The sequence below is a fragment of the Mesoplodon densirostris genome, chromosome 18, assembly GCF_025265405.1.
Source record: "Mesoplodon densirostris isolate mMesDen1 chromosome 18, mMesDen1 primary haplotype, whole genome shotgun sequence".
NCBI classification, from domain to species: Eukaryota; Metazoa; Chordata; class Mammalia; order Artiodactyla; family Ziphiidae; genus Mesoplodon; species Mesoplodon densirostris.
The window spans coordinates 40,551,817-40,574,282 of record NC_082678.1 but is presented as its reverse complement, the minus strand read 5'-3'; the positions used below and the strand labels follow the sequence as shown (position 1 = coordinate 40,574,282).

Below are 22,466 nucleotides of genomic sequence, written 5' to 3'. Positions count from 1 at the left end.
AACCCCTTTTTAGCCTTTATTTTAATTGGTCTATTTTATGTCTGTTGAAATAACTTAAGCCTTTTCTCATTCATTTTGAAAATATAAGGAATTTTTAAAACTAAAAGAATTTGCAATAACCCATAGACAGGACAGTTTAGAAAGGGAAAAGGAGAGGTAAAGAACTGGGTCACAGCATCACTGGGCTTATATTTGCAGTGTAAAGTGAGTGAGCCAAAATGATGCTCGTCACAGTCCTGAATTCTCCTGCCATCCAACTGTGATTTGAAGTATTAGTTCAACAAATATTTGAGTGCGTGATTATGCTTATTAGATAGGAACTCAGGTGTCTGAGTCCTTGTGTAAAACAAATCTCCATCACCTATTCATTAAAAGTTTAAGGTTGGGGGCTTCCCTGGTGGCGCAGTGGTTGAGAGTCCGCCTGCCGATGCGGGGGACACGGGTTCATGCCCCGGTCCGGGAAATTCCTACGTGCCGCGGAGCGGCTGGGCCCATGGTCCATGGCCGCTGGGCCTGCGCATCCAGAGCCTGTGCTCCGCAACGGGAAAGGCCACAACAGTGAGAGGCCCGCGTACCGCAAAAAAAAAAAAAAAAAAAAAAAAAAAGTTTAAGGTTGGACAGGACCTTAAAGAATATCTGATCAAACTCTTGACCTCAAAGGAGCATTACGTTATCACAGATAGACAACTCTCGCCACTTGCCTGAATATCTTCCAAAAAGAAGATGACACAAAATTAAATCATCAAAGACCATCTAGTGGGCAAGACACTCTACTTGGAATGGGGGGAGGGGGTTTCAAAGTATAAGGAAATTGAAAACAACATGTTTCATACTATAGGGAAACCATTCCACAAATTTTGGCACCTCCAAATTATAGAACACAATGCAGCAATTAAAAATCATGTTTTGGGAGGTTAAGTATTATCATATAAAGAGGTTTACAATATGAGAAATGAAAAAAAACATATACAGGCAGAATATACAGTACAATTCCAATTTTGTAAAGGAAAAAATCTAACAGAGCAAATAGACTAGAATGAAATACACCAAAATATTGAATGTAATGCTTACTGCTAGGTGATAGAAGTATGGGCAATTTTCATTTTCATCTTTATGATTTTCTATGCTTTTCAATTTTTATATAATGAATATGTATTATTTTATAATCATGCAAAGTATGTTATTTTTTGAAAGAATAAATCAAAAGCCCTTACAATATAACTGAAACATCTTAATGTGAAAAATTGGATAATATGAAAGGAAAATAGTTCAAACACAGATACACAAATCATGTCAGTGCAAAGTAAGACACAGTTAATTATTAATGATCTCTGTCAAAAACATGGTCAGGCAATGAGTTAACTAAACCTGGGATTTCTGAAGGGCGGAAGCCAGGTCGTAGTAAAGTTTAAGAAGTACCTTGCTGTGGTGGTTACATAAGATGCCATAGTCAGACAGACCTGGGTTAGAATCCTGGCTTTGCCCCCAGTAGCTGTATGACCTTGGATAAAGTCCTTTTACTTCCCTAAAGCTCAGTTTTCTCATTTGTTGAAAGAAGTTTTTAAAGGTGATGACAATGCATGCTAGGGCTGCTCTGAGGGGTCAGTGATACGGTGCACATCCAGTCCTCCATACAAAGCCAGGTCCCTAGTGATGCTCTGTGAGTGAATGAATGCACGGCTCTGGTGCTCAGAGACTGGAGGAATCGTGGGACTGCAGTGGTCAAGGAAGCCCTGGAGAAGGGTTGGGACATAAGGGTTCAGAAGCCCTCTCTTCCTCAGTGATATGAAAGAAGCACTGAAATGAGTATCAACAGCCCTGGGTTCTAATTACAGCACAGCATTTAGCCTGCCTTAGCCTCTGTTTCCTTAGTTACAAAGAGGGGATGATAAGTCTTTCTTTGCCTATTCATGGAGTTTGTTATCATAATAAAAGTCATTCATTCATTCATTCTTTAATAATTTTTTGAATACCCTCCTTTGTGCTAAATAGTATTCTAGGTGCTGGGCTTATGACAGTGAACAAAACAGAGAAAGATTCCTGGCCTTGTGGAGTTTATAATGTGGAGGAAGGGAGATAAATAAACAAGATGAATAAGAAAGATATAGAGGATATTAAGTGGTAATAAGTGTTATGGAGAAAAATGAAGCAGGAGCAGGGAGTAGGAGGTGGGGTTTTAATTTGGGCTTGAGTGCCAGGAAAGAGCTTGCTGAGAAGATGGCATTTGAGTAAATAAACGCATAATGGGAGTGAAGGAGCAAACTTCTGGCATTTGGGAGAAGAGGACTGCAGACAGAGGAAGCAGCCAGAGCAAAGGCCCCGAGGCCGGGAGTGCCTAGTGAGTCAGAAGCAGGATGGCTGGAGCAGAGGGAGTGAAGAGAGGAGCAGTGGCAGAGAAAAACCGAGATGCGTGGTTCCCCAAGTAACCAGACTGGCTTTTGCTCCAAGTGAGATGGGACACCACCCGAGGGTTTTAACCAGGGGACTGGCACGGTCTGATTTACATCTTACAAGAATACCCCTGTCTGCTGTCTTGAGAATATAGCGTAAGGATCTAGGGCAAAAGCAGCAAGACCATTTGGGAGGATGTCACAGTCACCAGGTGAGAGCCTCGGACAAGGATGGTAGCAGTGGAGACAGTGAAATGAGGTAACAAACAGGAACCCACTTTGAAAGTGAAGCAGCTCTTCAACGCACAGTGGTGGTGAAACGGTGCAGGAGGGATGGTGTGAATCAAAACACGGGGCAGCTGCTGCTCCTCCATGTGGCCACAGGCTGACCGCCCGGCCGTTCCCGATGGAGAAATGCAGTAAGACTGCACAGGTGAGCTCCAGGGCTGGGTGTGGCCTTGTGTGCAACAGTGCAGAACCTGGAAAGTTGGTGGGAGGGTCCCATTTCTTGATATGTCTCATTTGTTTAGTGCCTTCAACATCAACATTTTTGCTGAAATGTAAACCGACTTTTGCTCCTCCAGTTCTACCTGGAAGCAAAAGAATTCACTACCATTCCATTCTAGATGGGACTTGGGGCAGAGCTCGGCCAGGAAGGGATCCAGCATGTGTGTGCCTTTCCTGGGGAGACCTCTCTTTCTCTGGAGTACTTGACATCATCTGTTTGAGATAATCCCGTGCATTCCAAGCCCACTTCTTGTTAGCTGATGTGCTTTTCTCCTCAACAATTCTTGAGAAGCGTAAAAAGCTTAATCAACCCAAATTACAGGGTCTGCTTAATTCCAGGAGTTGATTTGAATATCATTGCTTTGGGAGGAGGAGAAACAAGTCTTCCTAAGGAGAGAATTTCCTATTAGAAGGACCGTTCTCAAAGGCATGTCCTTGACAGCCCATTAATTATATTTCATTTTGACAGATCTCATATATAGTTGTTATAGCTTAAGTGGGGGAAGAAGGTGTTGGGTGATTAATTGGTTGATAGTGTATGTTAATTGCATGCTAATTAAATTTAAATTTAATTCATATTTGGAACACTTAATTTAACTCAGGACCAGAAAATTGGAATATTCAAGCTTCTTGAAGGAACTTGTCTTTCTATCTGTCACCTTCATATGTCTGTTGACACCTCCTTGTTTACAAACTTGTTTTTCAAGAAAAGGAATCAGATGGTTCTTAGAGCCTCCAGCGGTAATAGTATTGGTTCTTGCAATACATTAATATTTAATTGCTTTATTGAAAAAAAATACATGTATCTCCAGCCTATTACTTAAATTTGCTCTAAACAAGTTCTGTCAGGCTGGAAAACCGTACTCTTTGATTGCTTCCCTCTGGCTGGGTAATTGAAGAAGCAGCTCCAGGAGAGAGTCTGTACTTGGTTTCCAGAAAGGCACTGAAGAAGATCTGATACCTGAAAGCAGAGGGGCGCTGTTCATGATACTGCAAGCTTCTGGGAAATTCTCTGGGGCTCTTGTTTCTGCTCTCCCTCAGTGAACCCCAGCAGGTGAACTCTCTGAGAATACTGTTGACAGAATATCCGGTGTTTCCTCTCTTATAGCCCAGGGGTGGAAGGAGCCTCCTCCCAGCCCTGGGATGGGCTGCTCCCCTGCTGTCTTAGGTAGAGAGGGCAGGTCTACCCAGGATCTTGTTGTCTGCGGTTTCCTTGGGGGTAGAGTACTAGGCCTTGGGACTTCTGTTTCTAGTCTACAAACAAAGAAAGTGGACCGCAAGTGTGGTAGAAGGGACATGGGCTTTGAAGTTTAACTGGTTTGGATCTGTATCCTGGCTCTACCTTAGAAGAGTTCATTCATTCTTCTGAGTCTCAGTTCTGTCACCTATAAAAGGGGTGATGGTACTAATCTTGTTGCAGTGTTGTAAGGATTCAGTGAGACCATAAATGTCTGTAAAAACCTAACGGACTTCCCTGGCAGTCCAGTGGTTAAGACTCCATGCTTCCAACATAGGGGGCACAGGTTCCCTCCTTGGTCGGGGAACTAAGATCCCGCAGGCTGCACAGTGTGGCCAAAAAACAAACAAACAAACAAAAAAAAAACCCTAACACAGTGCGCAGTCAGATGTTCGAAGCCTGGGCACTGCTGTCACCACTCCTGCCTGGTCATCGGCCGCCTTCCCTCTGGTCCTGTAGAACCGCCTGCTGCTGGGAGCAGCTCTTGTTGTTTGCACGCTACACCATGGCTTGTCCTTGACATTGGACTGTCTTAGAACTGGCATCTGAGCTTTGAACCTCCTTCCCTCACTCACTGGCTCTCTCCTCAGCTGTCCTGGAGAAGCCTCTGGAGAAGAAAGCGGGCAGAAGTTACGGCCCCACAGGCAACAAGAAGCTTATATATTTCATAGATGACATGAACATGCCTGAGGTGGACGCCTACGGGACTGCACAGCCCCACACCATCCTCAGGCAGCACCTGGATTACGGCCACTGGTAAGAGCACACATAAAGGGACTCGGCCGGGTGGGGAACAGGTCCAAGGCCGATCGCTGTCCTGTTGTCGGAGCTGCAGACCTCAGCTCAGCTCTAGCGCCAGACGAGAATCGCCACAGCAAACTGAGTCCCTCCTGGGATTCTGTTTCCTGGGTGCTCTTCCTTCCAACAGGGAATTGAGACCCACCAGAAGAGGTTGGTCAGAGAAGGTACTGAGCTCTCATTTAAGGAAAAATGTCTACTTTTTCCCTCAATATTCATCTCTAAAGCTGCCTTCTCCAAGCTCCCAAAGCAGAGTTAACCAGTCCCCCTCCCCCTGTGGTTCTATCGCAGTGAGCAGGGCCTTCGCTGAGAACAGCTAACATTCTGTATAGTGCACGTATGTTTGCGGGTCTTAATAGCCTTTGTCTTTTCAGAGCATCTCACAGGCTCTGATGTTATCTCCTGCAACAGAATAGTTTTAATGGCAAAAGGTCTAGACTTGCCAGAAAGAAAAAAGCAAGTCAGTGATTTGAGATAACTCTGGCTCACCTTCCTACCTCACACTGAATCTGCTGCTGCTGAGAAAGAGCAGGGAGGGCCAAGAGGGAATTCAGAGAGAGGAATTACAGTTATGACGACAGTCACCCGAGTTGCCTTTCATTCACTCCTAAGGTCTTTGTTGGACGCATGCCATGGACCACCATCCACAATCTCCACACCAGTATTCGAGCAGCTGAAGTCTCCAGGAAAAAATCAGGCTACTTATTGAATAGTTTTACTTTAGATTCGTGGTCACAAACCTTCAATGGGAAGTAGAAACTTCCTGGAAATTCTACTGTATTGCCTTCATATGTTTACATTTCCACCCTCCAAAATGCCTACTTCATGCCTTCTCCTCTCTCCTCAAACGTCTCACCCGACCTCAGCTGATGGTCACTCCTGCCATCTCCACTTCTAGCTTCCACACCTATACAACTTACTTCCATCCCTGTGCATCTTTTTCTCCCTCCCCTTATTACATTTTCCCTGAGGCTCAACCACCCACCAGCATCTTGAGTCTACCCTCTCCATCTCTCGAAATCTCACTTCACCTACTAGTTCCCCCGTCTCCCGATGGGCTCCTTCATATTAGTGTCTAAATCTGCACAAATTTATCCTATTGTGTTAAAAATCATTTTCTAATTACTGCTCTGTTTCTCTCTGCATAACCAGATTCTCTCCTTTGTCTCCACTTCCTCATCTCCCGCTCACTCCTCTGTCCACTATGATTAGGTTTCTGTTTCCTCCACTTTACTGAACTGTTCCTGCTTGTCCACTATGATTAGGTTTCTGTTTCCTCCACTTCACTGAACTGTTCCTGCTCAACTAACTGTATCTTTATTGTGAAATCCAACAGACCCCGTTGGGTCACCATGTTTCTTATCTTCTCTGCAGCACTTGATGTGGTTGACTGCTCTGTCCTGTTGGAAATACTGGCTTCCTTTGCTTCCTGGATACTACACACCCTTGATTTCCTCCTACCTCTTTGACCATCTTTGTGGTCTCTTCTTCCGGCGCTACTTCCATAGATGTCGTATCCCTTAGCAATTTGTCCTAAGCTCTTGTCTCTTCTCAGTTTCTACCAATGTATCTAGACTGTTTTTTACCCCCCAAACACATGAATGATCAGGCACATCCCAGCTCACCTTGACAGCACACTTACCTGCTTCTGCCCTCACTCAACTCTCGTCCATGGTTTCTGACTGTTCCAGGTATGATCGAAACAAACTGTCCCTAAAGGAAGTCATGAATGTCCAGTACATTTCCTGTATGAACCCCACTGTGGGCAGCTTCACCATCAACCCACGGCTTCAGGTACAGGAGGAACTGTGACCCCAGGGTTCTAAACACCACCTTCCAGGCTGATGTCACTGGACTATGTGTGATAATTGGCCCCCCCCGTCCAGCCTCTTCAAGTGGTAAATCATACAGGATGCTGATTCGCATTTTCAGGGAGACAGAAAAACCCTTAGACCCAGAGTTATGAAGCTTTTTGAGCCAGAAGGAATCAGGGTTCATCTAATTCAACTTGGTCTTCAGGTTGAGAGAACTTCAGATAGGTGAATGACCCTCCCAAGGTCATGTGCATTCTCAGGATCACATTCAGATTTGGACTCAGATTCCCAGAGTCCAAGTGCCATTCCCTTCCTGCTTCACCTTGCTGACATCTTTGACCAGAGGTCCAAAACCCATTAATCATTTTAGATTCAACCTGAGTTTGGGTTTAATGTGAGAAATGTGGCCAGAATGTAGAATTCAAAGCCCTTCTAAGAATTCTTCACCATCTTATCCAAATCCTGAAGAGGTGATTTCTGTCCTGTGACCACGGATGTCTAACTCGTGGCCTCCTCCACGTGCCTCTGCTCCCCTATCCAGCGTCACTTCAGCGTGTTCGCCCTCTCCTTCCCGGGAGCAGATGCCCTGTCCTCCATCTACTGCACCATCCTGACTCAGCACCTGAAGCTTGGGAACTTCCCGGCACCACTGCAGAAATACGTCCCCCAGCTGATCCGTCTGGCCATTACCTTCCACCAGAAGATCGCCACCACGTTCCTCCCCACAGCAATCAGATTCCATTACATCTTCAACCTCAGGGACTTGGCCAACATTTTCCAGGTGAGTCCATCGGCTCCAAGACACACTAGGAGGCTTAGCCATGATCCTGTCCCCTCCATTCTTTGCCAAACTCTCAGGCAAAGGCACAGTTCATACGGAGTGACGAATGTACAAGTAAACAGAGTGCTGTGGGGTCCGTGAGGGTCTGTTCAACATAATAGAATTCTCTTTGCCCATTAGCTTAATTCTTGGTAAGCAGAGTGTAGTTATTTCTGAGTTGGTTCCTTCGGGCTGGAGAAGGCTCAGCATTTTGGAGATAATGTCATCTAATGGTTCCAACATGCCTAGAAAAGAAAGTGACACAGAAGAAAGCGAGAAAACTATTTTGCAGGCCCTGGTGGTACACCCATCATTCTTGGGATGAAAAATAACATCCCCTAAACCATGCAGGATAGCTCTGCTTCCTAAAGAAGCCATGTCATACTATTCCGAAGACAGCATCCACCAGCCACTGGGATGCGTCAGTCCTAAAAATTCCAGGTTGTTTTCCAGGTCAAAGCCATTTCAGATCCTTCCAGCTGCTCATCTGAATAGTGGTGGCCTGTGTCTCCCTGGTGCTTCCAGTTGCTTGCCCCTTCACTATCAAAACCTCCAGAGGTCAATGCAGCAAACCCGGCCCCCTCTTCCCCTTGGCCAGGTACCGCATCCTGTTGTGATGGGTCCACAACCCTCCCATCCTGGATGAGAATCTGCAGAAACTGCTTTTCAGAGAGACCCCCCCTCCAGGATAGTTCTGAGCCATTATTGAGGGAAGGTGCCTTTTATCCCAAGCAGAGGCCACATCTGTAGGGAAATATCAGCATGATCAGGGAATGAGGCATGACCCTCCATGGGGAGCACATGTGTTTGGGGTTAATTACACTACCTGTGCAGGTAGGACTCTGGGGAGCCTCAGACTAACAAAGGTCCAGACTCTCAGGCCATAGAGCCTGCAGGTTCCATGGTCAAAAGAAGCAGAAACCCACTAACTATTAGTTCAAAGATCCAAGAGTGATGCTCCCAAAAAGCTTACCTGGAGGGTAGACCACAGCCCCACAGCCGGGTTGAGTCTCCGAGAGCTCCTGTAAGCTGGCTCAGGACAGCGCTCCTGGGTCACGTGCCTCCCAAGTGTTAACTCAGCTACAAATCAGGAAACCCACCCTCAGAGCTTACACAGCCAGCCAGGGGAGGAGCCAGAATAGAACCTAGGCCTTTCAGGCCCCTGGCCAGAACCCCTTTCCACCACGCCATTCTGTCCTTCTCACCCGTTCTTTCTATGAGGAGAACAGCATAGGACAGTTAAGGCAGCAAGAAAGACTCAGCTCCAAGCCTGTAAAACCCACAGCTCCATGGCCCTCAGACCTGGATGGTGGCAAAGTTTGTGCATTCCCACCCTTATCTCCCATTTACTGAGTATTAATTGAGAACGACTTCTTTTTTTTTTTTTTTTTATCACACAAGCCATCTCTGAAATCTCACTGCGACAGGATAGGCTGGGGGCGTCCCCATGTGCATCTTCCAGATGAGCAAAAAGGAGTTGAGCCATTTGATCAAATTCACGCTGCCCGTAGTGGCAGAACTAAAGGAGAAAGAGGCATTCGGTCTCCCTCACACGAAGCGCCAGCCCAGCTCCTGCCTGGACAGCGCCTTGTCACCTGTGTGACCTGAGATTCATACTCACGACAACCCTTTGGGATACACGTTATTATCCCAATTTAACAGAGGCTCGGAGAAGTTGCCAGCTGGTAGATGACGGCAGGAATGGCCGTGGAGGTAGAAAAGTACACACCGTGTTAGTGGAATAACAAGTAGGTGGAAGCGGATAGTGACGTGGAGAGGTCGCGAGCAGTGAGATGGGGGAGGGAATTTGAGAACAGAGGGGATCCTTGTAAAAAGTCCGCCTTCAGTCTGTAATAAAGCTGGCATTTATTGAGCCAGTCCTACACCCTTGCATCTATTAGCTAATAATTTAATCCTCACAACAACCATATCAGGTAACATACTGATCATTTCCAATTTAGAAATGACAAAACCGTGCTACAGACAAATCAAGTAGCTTCAGTATGTTCAGCGTAACTGGTAAACAGAAGCCTCAGATCCAAAAACTAGGCGGACTCAGCTCCACTATGCTGGGAATTCGGGGCGGCAAACACTTCCTCAGGAAGGAGAGTTCTAGTCCAGCCTGTTTTGGTGGCAACCATGCAAAGTCAAGGAGGAGCCAGGGAGGGGAGATATTGGCATGGGAGGCTAAGTCTGTTTCTTTTCCGGACTCAGGCAGCCTGAGTGGCACCCCCGGGCTCTGTGTCCCAGCCGGGCCTCCCTGCAGCCTGCCAGCTGTCAGCCCCCTGCCCCAGATGGGGGAAAGCGCATCGCTACTGGAGCCCCTGCCTCCCTCCAGCGCCGCCCCTCCTCACCCTCCTCCTCCAGAGCCGAGTTTCAAGGCCACAGCTTGGCTACAACATCCCCGTCCCGCCCCCTCCGGCCTGCTTGTCTGAAGAAGACCTGACAGACGAGCAGAAGGGAGGATGTTGTCCCCGGGGAGACAGGCGCTGCCTGGAGAACACGCTGTTTTCCTCCATCCAGCTTGATCCAAGCCTCAGTCATTCAGACCTCCTCTGCACTTCACGCACTCTGTCCAGAATTCAGTCATCAGGACAGAATTTGATAGTGCCCTGAGTAGCAGAAATCATTAACCGTTCCCATCTCAGTGCTACACAAAACTGTCTAAGATGGTGCAAAGTTTGCTCTTGACGTGCTCTCATCGACTCAGCCCTTAATTGTCAGTCAGCCTGAGTGTTCAGCTGTAACAGGGCTTATACACATCAGCTGATGGCACCCCTTACTGTAAAACCCAGTCCCGGAGTCAGCATTCCCGGCGGGGCTTCTTCCCGCTGTCTGCACCTCGCACAGGGCTGGTACATAGGAGACCCGGGAAGGAGACGGGCTGAGATGTATGTGTGACTGGGCCCAAAGGGACCTAATGAGATTTCTCTCCTTTTCTAAAATAAACTTTTATTAAAGTATAGCATCCAAGTAGAAAAGCACACAGGCCATAAGCATAGAGCTTGGTTGACACAAAGTCATCACAGCTATGTAACCACAACTCAGATCAAGAAGTACAACATTCCCAGCATCCATGGAACTCCTTCTTTTTCTTTCTTCCCTTCACTCTTTTCTCCTCCTTCCAGAGCTAATTACTGTCTGGACTTCTAACACCATAAGTTATTTTGGCCTATTTGGGGACTTTATATAAATGGAATCATATGGTAAATATCCTTTTGTGTCTTTGTTCAATATTATGTTTGTACTTATATATACAATCATGTCACTGGTGAAAATGAATCATAGTAACAATTTCTTTCTTTCCAACCCTTAAATCTTCTAATTTCTTTTTCTTACTGTGCTGGCTACAGCTGCCACTACAAGGAAGAGAAGTGGTGAGAGTGGCATTTTGCAGCGTTCCTAATTTTAGGGGAAAGCTTTTAATAGTTGTCCATTAAGTGTGATGCTTACTATAGATTTTTGTGTATGCTCTTTACCAGTTTAAGAAAATTTATTTCTGTTTATAGTTTACCAAGAGTTTTTTTTTTATCGTGAGTATTTGTTGAAACTTAAATGATTTTTCTATATCTGTTGAAATAATTATATCCATTTTTTCTCCATTTTTTCTGGAAATGCGATAAATTACATAGATTATTTTTGAATGTTAAATCAACCTTGCATTCCTATAATCAACCCAACTTAGTTGTTACATGGTGAACTTATTTTATTTTCTGGATTTCATTCACTGTTTTTTTCTATATAACATTTGCACCTATATTAATAAGATTTTCCTATAATTTCTCTTTCTTCTAGTATTCTAAGGTTATGAAGTCCTCATAAAAAATGCATTGGGAAATGTTTCCTCTTTTTCTACTCTCTGGAAGATTTTTTAAAACACTGTATTGTGCCTTTCTTAAATGTCAGAAGAATTTAATGATGAAACCATCTGAAGTTTTCTTTGTGAAAGACTAAATTATAAATTCAATTACTTTAATACATATTAGACAATTCACATTTTCTATTTCTTTATGTATCAGTTGTGGTAAGATGTCAGTGTCATCAATTTCTAATTTATTAGCACAAAATTGTTTATAGTATCCTGTTGTTATCTTTTAACTATCTGTTTTATCTGACATATGTTCTCTTTTTTGTTCTGGCTATGTGTGTCTTTTCTGTTTTTCTCTTTCTATCTTCTATCAGCCCTATCAGGAAATTATCAGTTGTGCTAGTCTTTTCAAAAGAAATGGAAAAAGAAAAGAAAAGTATATCAATATTATGTGTTTGACTTTATTGGTTATCTCTATTTGATATGTTTTTTATATTATTAAAATTTGTTCTTTTCTTTATAATCTCTTTCTTCCTACTTACTCTGGGATTGGGGTAAGTTTATTCTTGTTTTTCTAACTTCTTGACATGGCTACTTAGATCATTAATTGTCAGCCTTTCACCTCTTCTGAAATGTTTATCTTAAGGCTATAAAGTTATCTCTAATTATACCATTCACTGCATCATGCAGGCTTTTATGTGTTATATTTTTTTTCATTCATTTCATAATATTTCTTAATTTTCCCTATGATTCCTTCTTTAACCCATTGGGTATTTGGAAGTATATTGCTTTATTTCCAAAATTTAGAGGCACTCAACATGACCTGGGAGAAGCAAACCTGTACAAAGAAAAATAATTTTAGAAACTTATAATTCTTCTATATTAATAGAGATTTATATATAAAGGGTTATGTGGGGCACATCAGAGGGATGTTGTTGGACAGGAGAGGAGATGCCCTGGAATACTTCAGCAGAGAGCAGTGGAGCTAGATCTTGAAAGACGAGCAGAGGAAGTACAGCAGAAGGCATGGAGGCACAAAAGTATTCAGGGTTAGAAAATAATTTGCAGTTGGTGAAACTGAAATCTAGATTTTATGGGAAGTGATGGTAAGTGTGATGAGGAAGCAGATTGGTAGTCTTATTATGTCTAGATCTTTATGCCACACGGATGAATCTGAGCATTATTCTGTCCGTAATGAGGAACAATTAAAGGACCCCTTTTCTTGTAAGACAAGAAAGAAAGCAATGAGGGCAAACGGCATCGATGAGCTTGAAGTTATAGGATCTGAAGTCATCGAGAGGCTCTAATCTCAGTGGTCTCCATTTTTCCTTGAAAAAGAGGGATAGGACACTGGCTAATAGTAACAGAGAGGTGACAGAAATTTGAAAAGAAGAGTAAATATTTGGAACGATCCCTGAGGTATATAAGAAGGAGAACTTACTAGAGATGAATAAATGGATTACTGGCCTGTGAAGGTTAGCTATATTCATTCCAGCCCTATGTCATCGTTCTGATTTTACATAAGCAATCATCACCCAGATTAGTTTTCAAAGTGGTACTTGTAGAATAGAAATACAGCAGAGAAGCAGCCTTGCCTCTCACTGTGGTGATTTGGAAAGTAGTGGTTGAAATTCCAGGCTCTCAGGTCAGAGAGACCTGGTTTCAAAACTGTGGTTTTGAACTAAGGCCACTTACCTTATGACATCGGGCATGCCTCCTGTCTTTCTGAATCCCAACCTTCACATTATACAAAATGACTTGTAAAAATTACTTTGTAGCATCATGGATGGTTAAATGAGCTTTTTCTGGCAAAACATCTAGTTCAGTACCTGTCATATACTGGCTTCTATCAGTTGTAACTGTTGTAGTTTTAAATTGCTATTCATGTTATTTTTGTTGCTGTTTATTCTCCTTAAAGGGCATTCTCTTTTCCTCTGTGGAATGTGTAAAATCCACACAGGACCTAGTAAAGCTCTATCTGCACGAATCAAATCGGGTTTATCGGGATAAGATGGTGGAAGAGAAGGATCTTGATCTTTTTGATAAGATCCAAGCAGAAGTGATCAAGAAAATTTTTGATGTGAGTATTGCCCTGTGAATTTATATTTACATTTGAAAAATAATCATAATTATGCAAGTGATCACCCAAATGATAAAAATCTAGCCCATAAATTGAAGAAGATCAGGATTAGATAAGGAAATAAAATCTGTCATTATTTTGCCTAAGTGAAAAATGCTGGAGCAAGAAGAGACACAAATTAATCATAGAATCTCGGTGTTGTGAGGTCTGTGCAGACCATCTGATCCAATCCTCGTCCTATATTAATGCCTCTCAGTACCACTGCTCAGATTGGTCATCCCAGATAATGCACCAGCATCCTTGGAAATACACTATCCTGTCTTTCCAAAGGCAGCCACTTTGGAATGGCTGATGGCTGGAAATTTAGAACGATTTTGAAATTTGGAACCTTTGGAACAACTTTAAAGACTGGAGATTTATTTAAATAATTATCTGAAATTCATTTCCCTGTCTACTAATCCTAGGTCTACATGACAAACCTTCAAATATTTTAAGACCATTTATCTTGTCCTTCCTGGGTCTTCGCTTTTCCAGGCCAAAGAGCCTCTGTTCTGTTAGCCATTTCTGACAAGACTTATTTCCAAACCCAAAGCAATTTGACATCATCCTTATTACTCTTCCATCAGTTCTCCCCTCTGAAATCATGGTGTCTGACTTTCATCACACAACCCAAGTGGGGTCTGACCAAAATCAAGACCATCATTCCCCTCTTCTTACATACTATAATTTTTGTTAACTGTGTTTGCCAAAATGTGTCTTGCTAAACAGTTGTACCACAATATACTCCTTGGAAAGAAGGTATCCATGATGAAATAAGTTGAGAAAGTACTTCATATTTTTTCTATCCCCATAACATTTTATTGTTTTTAATTTTTTTAATTGAAGTATAGTTGATTTACAATGTTGTGTTAATTTTTGCAGTACAGCAAAGTGATTCAGTTTTTTATATTCTTTTCTACTATGGTTTATCACAGGATATTGAACATAGTTCTCTGTGCTATACTGTAGGACCTTACTATTTATCCATCCTATATATAATAGTTTGCATCTGCTAATCCCAAACTCCCAATCCATCCCTCCCCCTTGGCAACCACAAGTCTGTTCCCTATGTCTGTGAGTCTGTTTCTGTTTCGTTAAGTAAGTCCATTTGTGTAATATTTTAGATTCCACATATAAGTGATACCATATGGTATTTGTCTTTCTCTTTCTGACTTACTTCACTTAGTATGATAATCTCTAGTTCCATCCATGTTGGTGCAAGTGACATTACTTCATTCTTTTTCATGGCTGAGTAGTATTCCATTGTGCAATATATATGAGAAAGTACTTCATATTATAACCCTCTCTTGGAAATACACAGTACATTCAGCACATTAAAGCCCTGAAAATCTTGAATAAGCCTGATTCATACCTCATTTCCCAAACATATTGGACCCTAAAACTCTTTTCCCTACATAAGACCTACCAATAATTTGAAGAATGAATGATTGATAGAATATGCCCAGGGAAGCACAGGTATACGTTAACACAGCCTAAGATCTTATGACATTTCTTAGTGTCAAAATTACCCCACAACTAACAGTGAGCTTTCTGTTGAACAGAGCACCAGATTTTCCACACATACTGCTTATCTATCCTCTCTTGAACTTAGAATAATCAGATCTTGTATTTAAATATACCACGCTCTCCCTATGCTCACCTTGTTAGGTTTAGCTCCATAATTTTTCCTGATAAGATTCTGGGTCCACCTCTGAAGATATATACAGTTTGTTCCAACCTATATGACAGCCTTTTGAATGTTTGGACAGCATTTTAAGTAACTTCTCTCAGTCTGCTCTTTACTAGTCCAAACACCCTAAATTCCTCCGCTCGTGCCATCCTTTTTAAATGGCCTGACGTTCAGCACTCTCACGTCAGAGCTGCCTCTCCGTGAGCATCGTAGAATTTGCCAGTTTGTGTGTTCATTTTTGGCTCTGCGCAGGAGCCCTGACTGTCTTCTTAAGTTGGTCTGAGCTAGCACTTTAGAATAACAACATGCAGTCTTTGAAACAGAAGTTCCTACGTGGGTCTGTCTACTAAGAACACATCCTTTTGATCATAGACCTAGATATAATTAATACTGCCGTCATCCTTCCCCAACAACATTTAAAATGCCAACCTGAAGCACTCTGGCTACACCAAATCTTTGCATTGGTATTAAAGAAAAGTTGCTGATACTCAGCCATAAAAAAGAATGAAATAATGCCACTTGAAGCAACAGGATGGAGCTAGAGATTATCATATTAAGTGAAGTCAGTCAGAAAGAGAAAAAAAAATACCATATGATATCACTTATATGTGGAATCTAAAATATGACACAAATGAACCTATCTATGAAACAGAAACAGAATCACGGACATAGAGAACAGACTTGCATTTGTCAAGGAGGAGAGGGTTGGGGGAGGGATGGAGTGGGAGTTTGGGATTAGCAGATGCAAACTGTTATATATAGAATGGATAAACAACAAGGTCCTACTGTACAGCACAGAGAACTATACTCACTATTCTATGATAAATCATAATGGAAAAGAATATTTAAAAAAAAGAATGTGTGTGTGTGTGTGTGTATATATATATATATATATATATATATATATATATATATATATATATATATATAACTGAATCACTTTGCTGTACAGCAGTAATTAACACAACACTGTAAATCAACTATACTTCAGTAAAAAAGAGAAAAGTTGCCAAATTTCCAACACGGAATTGATACAGTCCTGTTTCCACCATTAAAAGCTTAAAGTTCTCTTATTTGTGGCCATTGTATGATACAACATCACTATTAAGAAATCTTTGATTCACTGGGTGGGTTGGTTTTCTCTCTTCCTTCTACACATCTGGCTGTGATCATAAAATCAGAGCCTTGTTTTGTTCATCAGAGAGTCTTTGTAGACCAGGCTTTTCAGAACTGCACTTTCGTTGTTCTTCTGCCAGATCATTAGTGTAAATTGACTGCCATCAGGACTGCTTCCCAGTATATTAACCCATTTTCAAACTAGGTAGATGTATTCCCATATCCCTTTCCCACATGTTTTCCTCAACCAGCAAGAATGGCTCTCCTGCATCACATTAAATCTTATCCAAATGTCTGGACATTTGTTGTTACTATCTAGCAAAGCCAGCATAGCTTAAAGGTTTTCTATGGCCCTGAAGCTGCCTTCAAAATATAATAACTCTTTGACATTTAACTCTTTCTACTTCTTCTTATAACCAAGCAGCAGTCCTGGCTTCTTGTAGATGTTACTGTCATCTTCACTTTCGCTGCCTCCATCAGGTTTGATGCATCTTGTCCCCTGGGCTCACAAGGCTAACCCTACGGTGATGTATGCCCTGGGTAATGCCTCTGCTGTTGAATAGCATGCTGATTTCTCCCTTCCCAGGTGGATCCTCCATTCTGAACCTTAGAAAAGAACAGCAGGTGGGGACAATCGTTCATGCTGGCATAAATTCCTACTTACTCATTAGCAAACCTATTCTTTCTTGGACTTACTTCCTCTACAATCTCCACCTCTTGAAGTCTCAAACATTTGCGTTTGATAAGTAAATAGTTCCTTTCTGAATTAAAAAAAAATTAGCTGCCTCTTCGAAACTTAAAGGATAGACTGGTAGTGAAGAGACATAGACCCCTACCTTTTAAGTCAGTTGAGTTTTACTGGGTATTTATTAAACATGTTAAGGTTTGTCCTGTGGGCAAGAACTGACACACAATAAGCCCAAATCTTTAAAACTGTTTTATAAATGGGGGTTCTACTGTCAATGTTTTAATATTATCATTGTTACCATAAACGAATCAGTCACCTAAGGACAGCTTATGGCACATTTTTCAGAAACCAAGCCCTCTGGGTTGAGCCTATAACGTTGGGGAGGGCAACCTATAGTGTGCAGTCTCACAGGATATAGAAAAGGATGTTCTATGACACTGCTATGGGTTGGGAAGCAAGACCTGTCTGAATGGATGTGGGAGAGGTGAGGCCATTGGGCCAAGGACTGGTGGAACCCAATCCTGGTGAAAGAGCCCCTGCGGAGGGAAATGCACCCGTGTGTCCCCTCCACTGCTCTGCTCGGACAGGGCTCTTACTGTACGTGAGGGAAGGGCACCTCCCACCTTCCATGTCCCATCCTCAGCCCACAAGGAATAACCAACATCATCTGTGACTTCTCAGACGTCGTAAATGAATGTTAAACATCCATGTTTTAAGGGCTTCTCAAGAAGAAAGGAAGTGTTGGAAGCAGCACTGATAATTTTTAGAGCATGCTCAGAGAGAAAATGCAAATGAGGTGTCTCCACTCCATGTGGAGCCAGAACTGAGAGTCACTAAGGAGGGTCCCTGTCCCTGTGTCTCATCCCCAGGATCTCCAAGAGACAGTGGAACAGACCCAAAGCCTGAACATGTATTGCCATTTTGCAAATGGTATCGGGGAGCCCAAGTACATGCCTGTACAATCGTGGGAACTTTTGACCCAGACTCTGGTGGAGGCCCTGGAGAACCACAACAAAGTCAACACAGTGATGGACCTGGTTCTCTTCGAGGACGCGATGTGCCATATGTAAGTGTGCTTCTCATCGTGCCTTTCCTCAGCTGTCTCCTCTTCCCAGTGTCAGGGGTCTCATTTGAGCATTTGATGACACTTTGATGAAACTGGGAAAGCAGCTACTGCTTCTGCCATGAAGGTCAAGATGGCGGCTGGTAGAGCAGCAGCTGTGGCTTCTGCCACTGGCTGTAGCCAGCGCAGCATCGTGATGAACTCGGGAGGAACTGGATTTATTTCCTTGTCTGCCATTTACAGTCCTGGGCCTGATCATGGTGACACCAAGGGAAAATGGGAGATCATAAAATAAGGCACAGAGCAGCTCAGGACCTGCATTCCCAACTCATACTAGTCCAGTGAGATTGAAGGTTTTAAGTGCACATATTTCAAAAATTAACTATCTTTTTAAGTCTTGCTGCTATCAAATGAACCAGGGAGAGTAGTCACCAAGCCTCCCAGATAGTTTATACTCACACTGACGCTAATCCTATACTGCTCTTTATATTCCCCAATCTGAGGTGCATTTACCACCCCTCCTGCCTTCTAAAATCTCTCCACCCTGCCCCCTGCTACCCAGAGTCTCCAACAGCAAAATCCACTTTATCTTCAACTTCTCTGAACTTCCACACTGATGAATTCTAACTGAAACCTAACTGAACCCTGCATTGAGGAAAGCAGTTTTTTTCTTCCCCATTCTATGCACCCCACGGCCTAGGGAGAGGTACGGACCCTCCTTCTCCCCCACCCCACACCAGTGGCATATTTAAACCATTTCTCCTTTTATCTTTCATGAACCCCAGTTCTTTTGAAGCACAAGTACCTGGATATCCCTACTCATCACCCCTCCTTGTCACTGTCATCTGCTGACATCCCGTTGCTCCCCCTCATTTACCACCTACCTCAGTGCTTGGCCCACCTTCTCTCCTCAGCCACCCCTTTCTGCATTCCTGGCATCTGTGTGTCACCTGGTCTTTCTGTTCCTTGGCCTCCTTAGCTCCAGCGACGTTCCTTCCTTCCCACCTCAGCCACTCACTCACGTGTTCCTGCCCTAGAAGTTCTGTCATCAATAATGAACCCACATCCAAAATCTCGAATTCAAACATCCCACTCATTTGTCTCTCCTACCCCTCCACTAACCTGCTCTAGTTTTTATTCCAGCTATACTTATTTCCCAGTTTTACTGAGATACAGTTGACATATAATATTGTATAAGTTTAAGGTATAAAACATAATGATTTAAGTATATATTGCAAAATGTGACCACCATAAGGTTAGCTAACAACCATCACCTCACGTAGTTATTTTCCTTGTTATGAGAGTCTTTCAGATCAACTCTCAACTATACAATAGGGTATTGTTAATTACAGTCATCGTGTTGTACATTACATCTCCAGAACTTACTCATCTTATAACTGGAAGTTCGTGCTTTTTGACCCCTTCACCTAATTCCTCCACCCACCTCTGGCAACCACAAATCTGACCTGTTCCTGTGTGTTTGGTTTTATTAGATTCCACATGTAAGGCAGATAATACAGTATTTACCGTCCTCTGTCTTATTTCACTTAGCATAATGCCCTCAAGGTCCATCCATTTTGTCACAAATAAATATATTCCAGCTATTCTCAAACGTCATCAAGACTTCATTTCATGGAACCACCTACTTTCTCAAACTCCTTTATCCTTCTGTCCACCATGTCTTTACTTTCCTCGACCACCATAGACTCTGTCACCCAGTACAAGCTCCCCTAACTTTCCTGTCATTGCATCCATGTGACAAAGCTCTACTCTAGCTAAACCTCACTATCTTCTTTTTCCACACCTACCCCTAAACATGTGGAGATTATTGAAGAAAAACCATCATCCTGTTGACTTGATTTTTTTGCGATTTTCAGCCACAGATTTCAAGTGGGCCCTCAACTTTGCTAGAAACTCTCCTCTATGACCCTGGGCAGATTGCTGCCTTCCCCTTTGTGTGATGACTGCATCACACGTTTCTCTCCTCTTCTCAACCCTCTAACATCTCTCCCCTCTCTTTATTCCCAATTAATGAGCACAATTTTGCTGAGATAATGAAAGCAGCCAGAAGACAATTCTCTCATCTCCCTGCCATCAAATCGAACAGCCTCTCTGTATCCCACCTGCATCCCACCCACAAGTCCTGCCTTCTGTACTATTTCAGCTAAGGAACCATCCCTGTGCCTACCTGAGGCCAAACCCTCCACGTGTGCCCTGGTTCCCATCTCCTGTCACCTTCTCAGTGACTTTACTCCCTCCTGCCATGATCCTTCCCTCCCTCTTCTCTCTCTTCTTTTTTTGGGGGGCTGTGCCTCACCACTTGTGGGATGTTAGTTCCCTGACTAGGGATTGAACCCACACCCTCAGCAGTGAAAGCACCAAGTCCTAACCACTGGACTGCCAGGGAATTCCCTCTCTCCTCTTTTCTCTTTCCTTCTCTTCCCTCTTCCCCATCATCAATTCATTCATTTCTGGATCATACATATCAGCATACAAACATGCCATGTTATCATTTATCAAAAAAAGAATAAACTATTCCTTGACTCTTATATCTCTTTCACCCCTTACCCCTGTTTCTCGGCTTCTATTCAAAGAAAAACTCATCAGAAGGGTTGCCTTTACTTTTCATACTTTCTTGCTTCTCATCTGTTCCTTGGTCCATTTCTTACCACTTGAACAAAGAAGCTCTTATCAAAGTCACCACAGACCAACCTCTGGCTAAAGTCGGTTGTCACTGCTGCGTCCTTACCTTATATTATTTGACTCCCCTGCTACAATTGTCATGATTAATCACTCTATTAATTTGTTTATAGCCATCCATCCATCCATCCAACACCTGTTTATTGATTAGATGGTCTTAGTATGAGTGCAGGGATCTTTGTCTTATTCACTGCTAGATCCACCCCCAATACCTAGGACAGTGTCTGGAACATAGCAGGTACTCAGTAAAATTTCTTAGCACATCATATAGGATAAATGATACAGAGGAAAACAGAAAGGTAAAAGGGATAGAGAGTCCTGGGAGGTAAGTTCAGCTGTAAATAGGGTGGTGAGGGAGGCTTCACCGACGAGGCAGCATTGGATCTGACATGTGAGACCCACACTGAACACAGCTCACCACGGGCTGGTGCACAGTGTTCTGCCTGCATCAATTCTCTTGGGCTTCACAAACACCTTGAAGAAAGTCAGGTCTACTATTATCCCTATATTATAAATAAGGGAACTGATACCCGGAGAGATGAGGGAAGTGGCCCAGCATCACACACACCCCAGGAAGAGGTAAGCCAAAGCCTACACTCATGCAGCATGTCTGCTCAGGACCATCACACGACAATGCTTCATACATTCCCCTAATCCAGTGTAAGCTCCTTGAACACACAGACTCTCTTGCTCACTGCTGAATCCCCAGTACCTTGGACAGCGTCTGGTGCATGGTAGATGGTCAGTAATAAGGGTTTTAGGGTGTTTGTTCACTAATCTGGTGAAACTTCAGGGAGTATTTTCCCTCCTCTCTAAGAGCTACCAGAGCCTGTGTCATAGTCTTGGAATTGAAGAAAATCTTTGTCTTTTCAGGGTAAATGTAATTTGGGAGAATAGCAAGTGATTCAGTCAATGTGGTTTCCAGCATGGGTGATCAAACTGCCTAATATTGTTCTTAAGGACAAAATAAGACTATGAAAACTGGTTTTTCTCCTGAGGCTCCTAACCAGCCTCTGAAGATAGTTTCCAAAGAGAAACCTGAGCTGCATTAGCAATGACAAAATAACTGGAATAATGAACTCCCTTGAGGGGGACAATTTGGAAGAATAAAATGTATCTCGATGTATAATTTCCTGTACGTTTGTTTTAAAATATCAACGTCCCATGACTCCCTTCTTGCACTGCCCTTCCCTCCCCTCCCGGGCGCTCCTTCATCCTCTTTGTTGCCTCTACCCTCAGAGAAAGCAGAAGCATTCCCCTCCTACACCGGAAAACGGAATGCCGAACAGCCCGCTGAGAAACACAGGTGACTGAGCTGTCGGCATCACTCCACAGAGTGCCCCGACGAGGCTGTACGCGCTCTCCCAGGAGCCCCAAGGGCCAAGCCCAAGTTCAAGTCCTCATTCTGCCACCAATTGGCGGTGGTGCTTTGCGAAGGACACAACTTCCCCAAGCCTCAGTTTCCTCCTCCGGAAAGTGAGGATGATGAGGATGCTGCATGACAAGTGCTTCGCACTTACTAAGCAGTCCATGGTGTTAAGCTTTATCTTTCCGCTGTTGTTTTCTTTCCCTAAAAGCACCATTTGCTCTCCTACTGACTTCCTTCACCATTTCAGCACATTCTAGTTCTACTTTTTCTGAAAGCTTCACACTAGATCTTTCTCCCTGCTTTTTGCATTATCTCCGTCTACCTTTTTCTTTGTTTTTTTCATTCCG

At 43.2% G+C, this 22,466-nt stretch overlaps 1 protein-coding gene across 2 annotated transcripts in view; it reads left to right on the top strand.

Moving 5' to 3' along the window:
• DNAH9 (dynein axonemal heavy chain 9) overlaps positions 1-22,466 on the top strand; it is a 314,223-nt gene that overhangs the window by 169,852 nt on the left and 121,905 nt on the right. For both annotated transcript variants that reach the window (XM_060082642.1, XM_060082641.1), the window contains exons 39-43: positions 4,725-4,890; positions 6,624-6,726; positions 7,288-7,527; positions 13,293-13,454; positions 17,857-18,053. In XM_060082642.1, the coding sequence (XP_059938625.1) occupies positions 4,725-4,890; positions 6,624-6,726; positions 7,288-7,527; positions 13,293-13,454; positions 17,857-18,053 (868 nt within the window). The remainder of the gene's footprint in view (positions 1-4,724; positions 4,891-6,623; positions 6,727-7,287; positions 7,528-13,292; positions 13,455-17,856; positions 18,054-22,466) is intronic.